The sequence below is a fragment of the Mustela nivalis genome, assembly GCF_964662115.1.
Source record: "Mustela nivalis genome assembly, chromosome: 11".
NCBI lineage: Eukaryota > Metazoa > Chordata > Mammalia > Carnivora > Mustelidae > Mustela > Mustela nivalis.
Genome location: NC_139030.1, coordinates 88,795,992 through 88,809,290, shown reverse-complemented (window position 1 = coordinate 88,809,290; position 13,299 = coordinate 88,795,992). Strand labels below are relative to the sequence as shown.

At 40.2% G+C, this 13,299-nt stretch overlaps 1 protein-coding gene across 12 annotated transcripts in view; it reads right to left on the bottom strand.

Moving 5' to 3' along the window:
• The window catches only part of FN1 (fibronectin 1), a 66,474-nt gene that overhangs the window by 34,224 nt on the left and 18,951 nt on the right, over nucleotides 1-13,299 (bottom strand). For all 12 annotated transcript variants that reach the window (XM_082689085.1, XM_082689079.1, XM_082689083.1 and 9 more), the window contains exons 13-20: nucleotides 10,967-11,088; nucleotides 8,201-8,381; nucleotides 7,846-8,022; nucleotides 6,906-7,034; nucleotides 6,709-6,798; nucleotides 5,728-5,922; nucleotides 4,705-4,977; nucleotides 3,130-3,396 (exon numbers count right to left, since the gene is read on the bottom strand). In XM_082689085.1, coding sequence (XP_082545211.1) covers nucleotides 3,130-3,396; nucleotides 4,705-4,977; nucleotides 5,728-5,922; nucleotides 6,709-6,798; nucleotides 6,906-7,034; nucleotides 7,846-8,022; nucleotides 8,201-8,381; nucleotides 10,967-11,088 — 1,434 coding nt within the window. The remainder of the gene's footprint in view (nucleotides 1-3,129; nucleotides 3,397-4,704; nucleotides 4,978-5,727; nucleotides 5,923-6,708; nucleotides 6,799-6,905; nucleotides 7,035-7,845; nucleotides 8,023-8,200; nucleotides 8,382-10,966; nucleotides 11,089-13,299) is intronic.

The following is a 13,299-nucleotide window of genomic DNA, read 5'->3' as shown; positions in this document are numbered from 1 at the left end:
CATAATTCCTTCCTTTTTTGTCCCAACCAAATTCTGCATCCACTGGCGGGGGAGGGGAACCTATTGAATGCATTTATGCTAAACTATGAATGGCCAGGGAGACAGTTATCCTCTGGAGGTACACGATGGAGATTCAAAGTCTTAAGACCCCGCTCACTCCTCAAATCCAGTCCCAGGTTTTCCCTTCGACCATGCGGGGATATGGGCACCAGGGCAATTCTCCCAGTTTCCAGGCTGGCCTTGAATGTGTGACTTTTTAAAAAATTGCTTTGAAAATACTATGTGGAAAAAAATAAAATAAAATATGTGTGTGGGCTACTCTGTAATGACTCCTCTAACGGCTGACCTGATATTCTACTGTTTAGTGAGCCGTTTCCTAACTACACTATTATGTCGATGGTGTCTTCGGGGGAACCAGGAAGGGTGACCCATGATGCCTTCCCAGAGTCTCTGAAAACATACACCACTTGGCAGCTGCTGACTTTGCCAACATGCCATGGCTTGCCCCATGGGACCATGTTAATAGCCACAAAAATAAATAAATAAATAACTAAATAAAAATTCCGAGAGCAAGGAGCTTCTCGCACAGAACATCTGTGAAAGCCACAGATTTTCCACAAATTACATTCTCTTCAACTGTCTTGGGCTTTAAGACTGGGTGTTTTCTATTGCTTCAGCCAGCCAGCCAGCATCTTCCCAAGTTTAAGACGATGCTCTCTGCCTGGGAAGACCATTACAGGAAAATCTCCAAACCACAAAGCCACAAACTGATGTCAAACAAAGGATGTGACTGTAAGTATGAGTTATGGGTTCTGGCAGGTCTTGTCAGGTGAAGAACAGCCTGGCTGTCAAAGAAATAAAATTTGCCCTATTTATGAAGAAGCAAGCTGTATCTTCCCCAGAAACAGCAAACTAGCCCTCCTCCCCATGCCACTCCACCCCCCCCCCTTTTTTTTCCCCACATTTGCTCTTAAGAATTTAGCATAAGTATAAAATCCAGAAAAGTTATTTCCACAATTAAGCCTGGTGAGACGGTAAAAAGCTACAGAAACTTAGAGCAATGGCAAAAATATGCAAGCCGCACTAATGTTTACAGCCTCAGAAAGTACTTTAAGTTCAAATGAAGTTGTGGAACTGCCTACTTAAGTAGGTTTATTTAAATTGAAGCTTTGCTTGGTTGAACTGTTTTCATTCTCATTCTTTCCTCAATCATCTATTCAGTGAACAGTTTTTGAAGGTAGACTGCATGCTGGCACTATGTTAGCCTTTATCTGGTAAAAATCAGTTTTGAAAATCAGTACTTTAACTCAAATAGAATTGTATTTTATAGAAATGTGCTGTGCAATGCATCAATGTAACGTGGCCAATATATCAAAGTCTGCAAAAGGATTTGGAATAGTCTATATTGACTCATTATACTTAATTGTTGCTACTTACTTAATGATACTTAATTATTGTTAGTATCATTAAAAGTGTTTTTTCTTTTATGGGCACTCTACCCAACAAAAGAAACTACTTAAAACAGGTCTCATGTTAAGGAGTGAAAAAGTAAAAAGTATAGTTTGTGGAATTAGATGTGGTCAGTATAATGCTTAATCTACTGAAATCTCTATTCTAATTCATGAAAGGCATCTATAAAATAGATATTTACAAGAAATACATTGACCCTGATTTCATATTAATAGATTCTAGAGTATCTTAGTAACACATAACATAAAACAGCAAAATTAAGAGGTTAACTTATGAATGAAAAGCAGATCTTACTTGTTCATAATTAGCAATTACTTAAGAAAAGGACTTCACTTGCCCAAAATCCTACACCCAGTTTAAGTAGAAATATATTTTTGGTAAGTTATGAAATCTTACTGGAAAAGTTTGTGGAGAATTTTCTTTGGGAAGTAAATTCCTTAGTTACTTACCATCAAACCTACATTCACTTTTTGAAGGCTTCTTTAACATCTTTATTTTTAAACACTTCTGGAAAAGTGCAAACTAGTTCACATTCGTAGTATATGTTGAAAAGGGTTAGGTGCTTCTATAATTCAAAATGTCGAGTTAAAAATAACAACTGAAGCTCAGGTAGAAATTGGGGGTCTCCTAATTCTTTGTAATATAAATGAGAATGTTTTTAATAGAACTCAATTTATGAGTTCTTTATACATGTCTTTATTGTGATGTAGATATGTAGGAGATTTAAGGCCACTTTCCATAAAGTGTGCAGCAGAAAAGGACAGACGTGACCAAAAATTGTCAGTCTTCCCTCTGGGGAACTTCAAGAGTCATTTAAGGAAGATGAAAAGAAAAAAAAAATGTATTCTTTTCTGCAGAAATACTTTAATCTGCTACAGTGTCATAAAGAAATCCTTTCCTTAGCTTCTTGCTCTGTTGGTTTCCATTCAGTTGGTAACTCTTCATTCTACACTTAACTGCTGTCATAGGGCACCCAAAGTGGGAGGGTGTAGACATCCATGCTGGTTTGGTTTCCTCCCCCAACTGGTGTTTGCTGTAAATTCCTTCAATACAACATTCGACTTTCAAATAACTGGGTACTTCAGACTGCGTTACTCACAGTGGTCCCAGAGGAAATAAGAAGTTTGGCCACATTTGTAATTTAACTTTCACCAAGATTTTCTTTCTGGGGGTGCCTGGGTGGCTCAGGGTGTTAAAGCCTCTGCCTTCAGCTCAGGTCATGATCCCAGGGTCCTGGGATCGAGCCCCGCATCAGGCTCTCTGCTCTGCAGGGAGCCTGCTTCCTCCTCTCTCTCTGTCTGCATCTCTGCCTACTTGTGATATCTGTCAAATAAATAAATAAAATCTTTGGGGAAAAAAAAAAAAAAGAGAGAAAGAAAATCTTGCTTCTGAAAACGATCAACTGAACCGAATCGCGTGCTTCGTGATTTCTATCCTGGCACAAGCTCCTCAGTGTCTGATAACCACCCACGGATTGAGGGGCTGGTCCCTGACCACACTTTGAGTAGTAGCACTGCTTTAAATCTTCCTTTTTATTTAAACCTCGTACTAAGGTATTTTAAGTTAAATTTTTTTAAAAATTGGATGAAGCACGGAGGATGTAAATTCAGGTAAGAACCTATGAAATCACGAAGACAAGACATTCAAACATTGGCTTACGAGTGGTGAAGACCCCGGTGACTTTAGGGCTCTGCTGGTTGCCTTTGACTGCGACGAGGGATGCGGTATACTCAGAAGCGGGCTGCAGATTCCTCAGTGGGTACTGTGAGGCCGAGGGACCCACATTGTACTGCTTGGGCTGGCCTCCCCGGGTCGGGCCCACAGTCAGTCGGTACCCCGCTATCCGGGCCCGAGGAGGAGTCCAGGTCACTAAGACAGTGGTGTCCGTTTCATTGGTAAACTGGAGGTTAGTGGGAGCATCCAATTCTAGAAAAAAGATGAAACACACCAAGAAATATTTGACCCTCAGTCATGATCATCCCGAAACTCAAAAGCTTCACTGGATTTTCTAAACCTTCCTTAAAGCTGAAACTCAGTAAAACTCAAAACCTTGGAAACGTGGAGCCAGTATGAGATAGAGGGCTACATGGAACTTTGCAAAATGGTTTTAATCATGAGAAATTGCTTTTTTTTTTTTTTCCCACTTGACTTTGGTCCTGAGGAAAGTCCAATTTTCCAGCATTTCTTTCCCATCACCCTCTGATCTTACACTAACATTGTAGAGATCACATCATTAAACAGAAACAATAACCAAAAAAATAAACCTCTCATGAATGTCACAATGCACTCTGAAACGAACAGGTTAAGACATGAGAGAGAAGCCCCAAAATACGAGGACAAGATGAAACTCTACACGGGACAGAAAGAATATCGTGTGCATGTATTGAATGAATAGTCCTTTGCTAGAGAAATAAAAGTAATTTTCGCATGATCCGTGTTAGCTAATAATTATAGCATATCCGTCAGAATCACAGCAGGACGCTGGTGAGTGCACACTATCAGACTATCAGAAAGAATCACACAAACCGTGAGTGTTCTTCAGTGTGATAGCTAGAACTTTCTCTGCAGTGAATTAAAACACTTTCCAGATGAAGGAAATGCTTACAAGGTAATCCAGTGTAATAAGTGAAAAAACTGGACATGGGTCACAATGACAGCAGTCTACATGGGCCAGCCCCATTGCTTCCTAGCTCTGGGACTTTACAGACTGCAGAATTTTCTATCAGCTTCAATTTCTTCACAAACCCAATGCGGATGAGAAGACCTTCTTCATTAGGTCAAGGAGAGTATTAAATATAAGGACCATGCTCGTAAAGAACCGAGCAGAGGCCCTGGGACTTCAGATGCAGTGACTGTTTCAGCAATGACTATTTATAAATAATTCTATAAAAGGTTAAGAGCATACATTTGCATTTTGATCTAGGTATTTTTAGTTACAGAAAATATCCTCAAATTTACAATCCATGTCTCTGTCAGCAGAGAAAATCAGGTTCTCTTAAGTTGCCTCTCTTGGTGCCATCACCCGCTACGTGGGTAGGCGTATTCGGGAAATGGGTCACTGTTGAGCATCCGTGGAGCTGGTCTCAGAGTAACGATGTGCTTCATGTCCACGATGCATTCCCTCACCCACCGGGTATCTCCTTATCTCCAACCCGACCCCCAGGACTTAACGTTTTGCTGTGCCTTCACCACAGATTGGGAATCAAGGTGGAGAGAGTCGGGAGCAGGACATACTGGTTGTTTGTTCCGCCGTCAGAGGCTTGCTCTCCCTTCCCTGGTTCACAGCGAAGACCTTGAAGTGATAGGTGACCCCAGGGGACAGTCCGGTGACTTCCGCAAAGGCATTCCTGCTGATGGGCAGCCTCTGGCCGTGTTCCCCAGGCAGGTTGACAGGGATCACGTCCACGCGGTAGCCGGTCACCGCGCTCTCGGGGGGGCTCCACATGATGGTGATCTTCACGTCTGTCACTTCCACAAACTGCAGGTCCCGAGGAGGGGGAACTTTATCTAACAGACAAGAGCCAACTGGTCATTCACAATTCCTGCTGAGGTGTATTTATTTTAAGCCAATTTCCTGGATGTAAGGAAATTCGTGGCGCCTCTCATTTCAAAGCAATGCTAAGTTTTGTCTCTCCACCAGAGAATGTGTGTTTCTGTTTATATTTCCATAGTTCAGTCATCCTGCTTACACAGGACATCTGAAGCTTTTTATTTCACTTAACCTAAAATGTGTAGGTAAGCAGATGAGTTTCCAATGTATTAAGTGTCCTGTTAAGGAGTTTAAAATACACACACACACACACACACAACCAAAAAACAAAACCAAAAAATACCCTAATTGTGACAACAGAAAAAATTTGGCTTGCATTTTACTGAGCCATTTTGTAAAACTTTAAAGTAACAGAGGAACGAACACCAAAGTTTCTGGGGAAAAATAGGAAGGTTTTATGTGTTGGTTTTTAATCAGGAAAGCCAAGAGCCAGCTTTGATAAGTTAGTTTATAGCATGGACATTTCAGCCAATTTTCTTAAGTTGAAGGATAAGCTCATCTGTAAGATTACTTGCACACAGGAACTGTTGACAGAGATAAAACAGCCCTCCCAGAGAAATAATAATTCTTGGGTCTCCCACTTCTGGTCCACCCCAGCAGGCTAATGGAATGAGCCTGGTTGTATTCCTCCGATAAAAGGGAGGTTAAGCGTCTTGTCTTGCTAAGCCCTGAAAGGTAGGCTAGCACAGGAGGGGGCTCTCAGTTACCTGAACGTGGGACACCTGTGGTTTCCTGTTGGATGAAAACAGGAGTACTTTCTTGGTTTTCTTCCACTGCATAGATGGTGATGTTATACTGGACACCAGGTTGCAAGTCACTAAGGGTGACGGAGTTGGCAGTTTCAGGAAGGTTGAGCTCCGTGCTGCTGCCTTCTACTGAGGGCGAATACACTATTCTATATCCTGCAGATTCAAGGGGGTGAAGTTAGCCACACAGTTTTATGAAACAGAGGTTTAATGAGTCCTAAATCTCTCTTCTCTGAAAAGCCCTTAGACTCTTGCTGGATTAGTCTAGAACTAGAGATGCTTTCTGACTCTTTACATGTTCCTACTTCCTATCAGGACTGTTCAGTACAAAGATAAAATAAGAGCAGTCTTGCAATCCTTTTTAATAATAAATATCATCCTCGAAGATCCAAGATCCTTAATAAATGTCTATTAGAGATGCTATGAGGTGAAAATATTCATGTGAAAACGACTTCTTTTCTTTGAGCTCTAGGCAATGAAAGCAATTAATGAACAACCTTGAGCACAGATCGTCTAGCACTGTCTGCATCTTTCCCAAACTTCAGAGGCAGTGGAGTAGCTTAATGAGCTAAGACGGCAACGGGGTTACCTCTTTAAGAGTAAGTCCTAGAGTGAGGTTTTCAGAAAAATTACCCCTCTTCGACCTCAGAAATGCCTGGTTTAGTAAGTCAGGGAGCTGGCTTTCGAGGTTTTGTGTGTAAGTGTGTACGTGTGTAGGGGGGTCAATAAAATGGACATGACGGGAAACAATCTGTAAGAAGGAGAGCTGTAAGACTTGAAAATAATCACATTCTGAATTACTATTACACACACACCCCTCTACCCTAGTCTAGAGTTATGTAGGAGAGTTAAGTGATATCCCTGTCCACAGGTCAGAACTGGCTCCCTCACCACCCGTGGTGTCAAGATCAACATGGCAGCCAAAAGGGAGGCCAGCATCACCTGTGATGGGCGCCTGGGGTCTGCTCCAGCGAACAACAATCGAGGTGTCGTCAACTCGGTCCACAGCAGGGTCAGGAGGCGCATCCGGAGCTAACAGAAAATGAAAGGAGCACACGATGATAACAGTCAGGAAATACTGCTCGAGACCTATTCTGCAGAAAAAAAGCTTCTCTTTACAGGGTGTACGACACACGTACCTGTAGTCTGCGAAGTAGACAGGATCAGGCTCTGCTCTCCTTCCTCAGATATCTGATAGACATTGACAATGTATTTCCGGCCAGGAAGCAGGTCAGGGATGTTCACAGAAGTGGCCGTGCTTGGAAGATCTTTAAAATAGAAAGGAAAGGTTACCAGTCAGAGCAAACCAATCCCCGAACTCGCTCCACAGCCTAGAAGAGAAATATTGTTAAAACTACATATTCATGAGGGAAGGGGGTGTGTCTAGAAGGAAGTGTTCTAATGGAGAATCAATAATATCAATGCATTATGGGATAACTTTTCTTTTGTTCCCCATTTTTTCGAAATTTTTTTTCTCTAAAGAGATGTAATTTGTATAATCCACCCCCAATTTGTAAAAGTAGCTCTCTGTAGTTAAAAAAGTCAGGGTGATGGTTATGGGCAGGGGACAACGGGAAAGGAGGTATGTTCTTTTCTTATACTGTGCACCTCCAAAGGCTAACATTTTCTGCTGTGGTCTTCAAACTGGCAATCACTTCCCTAAAGAAAACCCTGGGAGCTCCTGGGTGGCTTAGCTGGTTGAGCATCTGATGCGATTTCAGCTCAGGTCATGACCTCAGGGTCTTGAGATCAAGTCCCATGTAGGGCTCTGCACTCGGCACGGAGTCTGCTTATCCCTCCCCCTCTGCTCCTCTCCCTGTTCTCTTGCTCACATAAATAAATAGTAAAATCTATTTTTAAAAAAATTATGAAAAAGAAAACACTACGGTTTTATAGACCTGTACCCAGGCAAATGGGTAATGTTGCTCATATTGGGAACCAGGAAAACGTGAGCATGGCTCAGGAAAATCCCAGCTTCGTTCTAGAAATGTCAGCTCTGTCCCTTCCTCGCACTGGAAGTTTGTTCAGTCCAAGCTGTCAACCGGTTCCAAAGCCATCATGACGGCACTTGTAGCTTACCGAGATACTGTGGTTCATCTCCCTCCTCACTCAGCTCGTATTCCACACGGAATCCTGACACAGTGTCTGAAGCCGAGACCCACGAGACCACAAAGCTGCTGGCTGTGATTTCAGTCACAGATTCAGACGTGGCCACAACGGGAGAAAGGGGTGTCGTCTCTCCTGTCACGGTGTTGCCTAGAGGGTCACAGAAAGGGGAGAGGGGACCTTCAGCCGTGGAGAGCATTTACTACTGTCACCTACAGAACACCATTAAAAGAAAAGGTTGGTGCCATCTATGGAAGAATAGGACTTGGGGAGCAAACCACTTCCTGAGGAACGCAGGCACAGCCATGAGGACGGGTGGCATACGTACTGGTCACAGGGGGGCTGGTGCTGGTGGTAGTGAAGTCAAAGCGTGTCACCTCTCGGTGGCCATAGTGCTGGACACTGATGAGCTGTCCCTCATATACCACACCTGGCGTCAGGCCTTTGATAGTGTATGAATTCAAGTGGCCAGGAATGGTAGCTTCCTTCCAACGGCCTGGAGAATTTTTCTAAAGATTTAAAAGAAGTCACGTAAGTATTCACAAGGATGAACATTCAGAGATGATATTGATTAGTCTTCAAAGAACGAGGCACCTAGGCAGCTCCATTGTGGAGGAAAAATCATGGAAAACAGGAATCAGAACAGGGACCTATAGCAGAGTTTAATATTAATAATAATTATTATCATAGCTAATATGTACTGGTAGCTCACCATGTGCCACCAACTGGGCTGTTTTACTTGCATTTGCTCATTTAAACTTCCTATCTCTCTTCCTTCCAAGTTAACGGTATAGTTGCCTTCATGTTACAGGAGAAGAAATAGTATTATATGACATGCCCAAGGCCACCCTGTCACAGGTGCTGGACACCTTCCTTTTTGCCAGACTGATGAAGAATCCGAGTTTTGGCTCTCTCATTTTTTAAATTTCTACAATGAACAGAGCTATATTCTTCTCTGAAGTGGCAAAGGCCATGTATTCTATCTTTCACTAAGTAGGATACAAATTTCTTGCCTTGCAGAAATAGTAAAAAGTATAATCCTTCTTTGTGACTCAGTTCCTGAGACCATCACATATAAGGTTCCCCTGGTCTGGCTGTATGACTCACTCTTGGGTATGAATTACCCCATCAGAAGTAGTTCCCAACTTTGGGCAAGACTGCAGAAGAATGTGATTTCGGTTTATTTAATCTTTGATTCCAGTTTACATTTTCACATCCTGTCCAACTTCATTAACATGTCATGGATCATAAATCTCATTGCAATAAAATGTGTGGAAAAGAAACAGCCTTACTTCAAACAAGACGAGATCCTTTTAAGTGTAAATATTCTAAACTAAGTCAAAATACATTTTTAATGCCCAGTAACATCTTTAAATTATCCAATCAACCACTTCCTCGATAATTCAAATATTCAAGTGTCCGTTTATATTTTTGAAATCAACGAAACGGATCCTAGTATATTTTAAATTCAAATTTTAACTCAAATACCCTGAAAAAAACCCTGCAATTAGTCATGGCAATTAGCTCAGATTTAATGATAAATCTTTTGTTCAATGTGAACTTTTCTAGATAGTTAGCTATCAAAAGAAAATACTCAAACACAAAATCTCAGGTAACATCCATTGAGGAAAAACCTGAAAATTCTTTGTTTTTTTTTTTAAAGACTTTATTTATTTATTTATTTATTTGTCAGAGAGAGAGAGAGAGAGAGAGAGAGCACAAGCAGGCAGAGGCAGAGGGAGAAGCAGGCTCCCTACTGAGCAAGGAGCCCAATGTGGGACTCAATTCCAGGATCCCGGGACCATGACCCAAACCAAAGGCAGCAGCCCAACTGACTGAGCCACCCAGGCATCCCTGAAAATTCTTAATTGTTAAAAATCTCAAATTCATCACTGCAGTTTTTTTGAAGACTTTCCAATTCAAAGTATATTTTATACCTCTCTGTAAATGTTCCTTATTACAGAGATCTTCTGTAACAACTCAGAGTTAGCTTTAAAGTAAATAAAATTGGTGATGAAACAAAAAGATGAGAAACAAGGTTTTTAGGGGAAAATAGAGTGATCTCACTGACTAAAATCTACTACATACAAAGTTCTGGAAATGGCTGATTCATATACCATGGATAAGAGTACAGAGTATACTACAAAAAGAAAATGATTTTACAGCTTGAATTTTTTTCTCCAGGAGTTTAAATACAACTGCACAGGGCAGTCAAAGGTTTCATTTTGTTATTTATTTGTTTGTTTGTTTGTTTATTTAAAGAGACAAAGAGAGTAGGTGGCAGGGGGAGGGGCCGGGGGAGAGGGAGAAGCAGGCTCCTTGCTGATTAGGGCACGGCACTGACAGACCCTGGGGTCCAGACACAGCTGAAGGCAGACGCTCAACCAACTAAGCCACCCAGGCACCCCCACCCCAACCACCCATTTTGTTTCTAATTGCTAGAATTTGATAGCTATGACTAAAAGTGGGGATTTTTCTCCTGTGTTTAAAACAGTGTTTCTCAAGTTACAAGTCATGAATTTTGGAAGTATAGCAGGCAGGTCTGAAGGATAAGAAAAACTAAAGCTTACTAGACCAATACCTTCCTCTGTAGGATTTCTTCAATTTCTAGATGGTTCTTATTAGAAAATCATAAGGTTCACTTTTTAAACAAACCGTCATTCCTCATGTATTCTTCCCTCCAACCCTCTCTTCCCTTCTATCTAAATAACTTCAGAGGATCAAAAATAATGTTTTAAGAAGTGCTCCCTTATGAAAATGAATCCAAAGAGCTAAATACTGATTTTTCAAATCATGGAAATGATGCCCATCATTGTTTTCCTCTGACAGAGTTCCAAGACATGAAACCTTCAGATTCTCTTCCCATATTGGGGAAGAATCGTTTCTGGCATTATCATTTCTAAGTCCTTGTTAAGAAGATCGTTCTAAATACCAAATCTTTCTAAATCCTTCCAAATACCAAAAAAGCTAAATCTTTATGTCAAGCCACAGATAGTCAGTCAGATCTGTGGGCTCAAAAGTTGGAAAAAAGAATGTTTAGGACGTGTTAATTTCGGTAGCCTCAGTGTGCGCAGTTTCTGAGTGGGATACTCACAGGCTTCCATCTGAGAATGTACTTGGAAATGTGAGATGGTTCTGGGGCATTCCACTGGATAGGGTGAGAATTGGGTTGACTGGGGGTCTCGGTGATGATTACTTGGACGGGACCAGTTGTGCCTGAAAATGAAAATGTGAGATTTGGTGATCTTGGGTATTCACTTACTTTAGCTTAAAAGTTACTGCAAATGGATGGTCATCATTAAAAGACGGTTTTATTTATCAGTAAATGTGAGTAAAAAAAAAAAAAATTCTGGGATTATTTTTTTACATCTTGACCTTGGAAATCAATGCCACAAAATCCTTTCTTAGTCGATAGATCATCGTCCATCACATGAGAAATGCAAATAGAACTTGTTAATAGCAAATAAAATTTGAAAAATGCCACTGTTTGTTTTCCTCTCAATTTTCAAAGAATTTTGAGAAAATTGTGAAACTACTCAAACCCAAATAAAGCGACACAGAACCCAAACTCTATTTATCATACTGAGCTGCTTTAAAGCAAATTCTCATTTGTAAAGGCTTTCATCAAGAATGTATCTACCCACGAAGAAAACATTCCAAAGGCCATGGGACATGATGTAAAACACACATATTTCTAAATGAGATAGAATCCTTAATGAATAAATTACAGACTCAGTTTTCTTTCTTTTTTTTTTTAAGTAAGTCTTATTTAAGTAATCTCTATACCCAATCTGGGGCCCGAACTCATTACCCCCAGATCAAGAGTTGCATGCTCTTTTGACTGAGCCAGACAGAAGCCCTAAGACTCAGTTTTATTTCTTATCAGCCGAAGCATCCTATTGGGGGAAAGGTTAAGTTTTAGTTTTACTCAGTAAGTATACTCTAAAATCCTACCACTGAGTGCTCAAATTATTAAGAGATCAAACTTCTTTTTTTTCAAAGGCAGTTACCAACTGAAATGGCATTTTGAAGTATATACTAAATTCAGTATTTCCATATCTCAATATACATGACTGTTTCCAACAAAATTTAAAGTCTGATTTTGGTTCTTCTTCTTCTTCTTCTTCTTTTTAAAAAAAACCATATAAGAGAAGTAGAATTAATTTCTTAGTAGTGTAGACTCCATTTAGGATAATAATGAAATAGCTAGAGAATTTAAGCTTACAGCATAGAACACCATCTTCTTCCTAAAGACTGTCTTTTTTTATGATGTCAATCAATGTTCTACTTATTGGATATAAAAATAAAGTTCCTTGCCATAACCTTTCCAAGAATTTCTAACTGCTACTCTATCAAAAGAAAGCAACATTTTGCAAGTCTCACAAAGCATTTCACCTGTATGTTAACAGATTTAAGTTTTCTGAAAGCTCTTAGGGAAAAAAAAAAATAGTCATCTTTGAACTTAATTGTTATGCTGTTCAATCCTCTATGCAGACAAGATATTCTGTGGCAAAATAAGTACAAAGCTTGAATATCTGTGTAGATTCAAAAGTTTTAGGACAATATACTCACTTCTGCACTGGGAATAATTCAAAGTGGTTGGAAGACTAACAAATATTCTCTGAGTCTTAATTTCATTTAATGCACATATTTCTAAACCAAAATACCAAAATTCATGCATAAGATTATCCATTTTCCATTCTAAAGGAGGGTATATTTCACAGAACATGGAAGGATGTGTGTTCTCATCAACTGGCAGAAGTTAATTACACGTCATTTTTTAAATTACCCCTTCTGTTCATGAAGATCCTTGCAAATACAAGTGTACTTAAATTTATTTAATTTAATAAATTTAAAAAAGTAAGACATATAATGAAGTAAAATGTCAGAGACGTGACTTCTGGGAACATCAGTAAATACAGGAATATCACGTCCTTAAATTCTTTACAATAATTGGCCTAAGGTTGTTTAAATATCGATTCTCTAAAGAATTCCTACTATGATTTCCTTAAATAAAAAGACATCTGATATGTATTTTATATAGTTTGACAATCACGATTTAAAGGGAGGAAGAAGTTTGTGATGCCACAGCATGTACAACACCAAGAGTGATCCTTAGTTAAACCACAGACTTTGGGTGAAAACAGTGCCGATGCAGATTTCTCCACTGTAAGCAATGCACACGCCAGAGGGGACTGTCTGTAACAGGTGCCTGGGCATGTGTGAGGGCAGGGGCTACACGGGAAAGCTCTGTACCTTCTTTTCAATTTTGCTGGGAACTGCTCCAAAAAAAAACCCAGCCTTTAATTAAAACCAAAAGTTTTGATGGTAAAATGTCTATTAAGTTTCCGAAAGACAATATGAATGTCTTTTACTGCTCACCTTTAACCCTGATCATGTTCCTGGGTCCGTGAGGAGGAGGTGGTG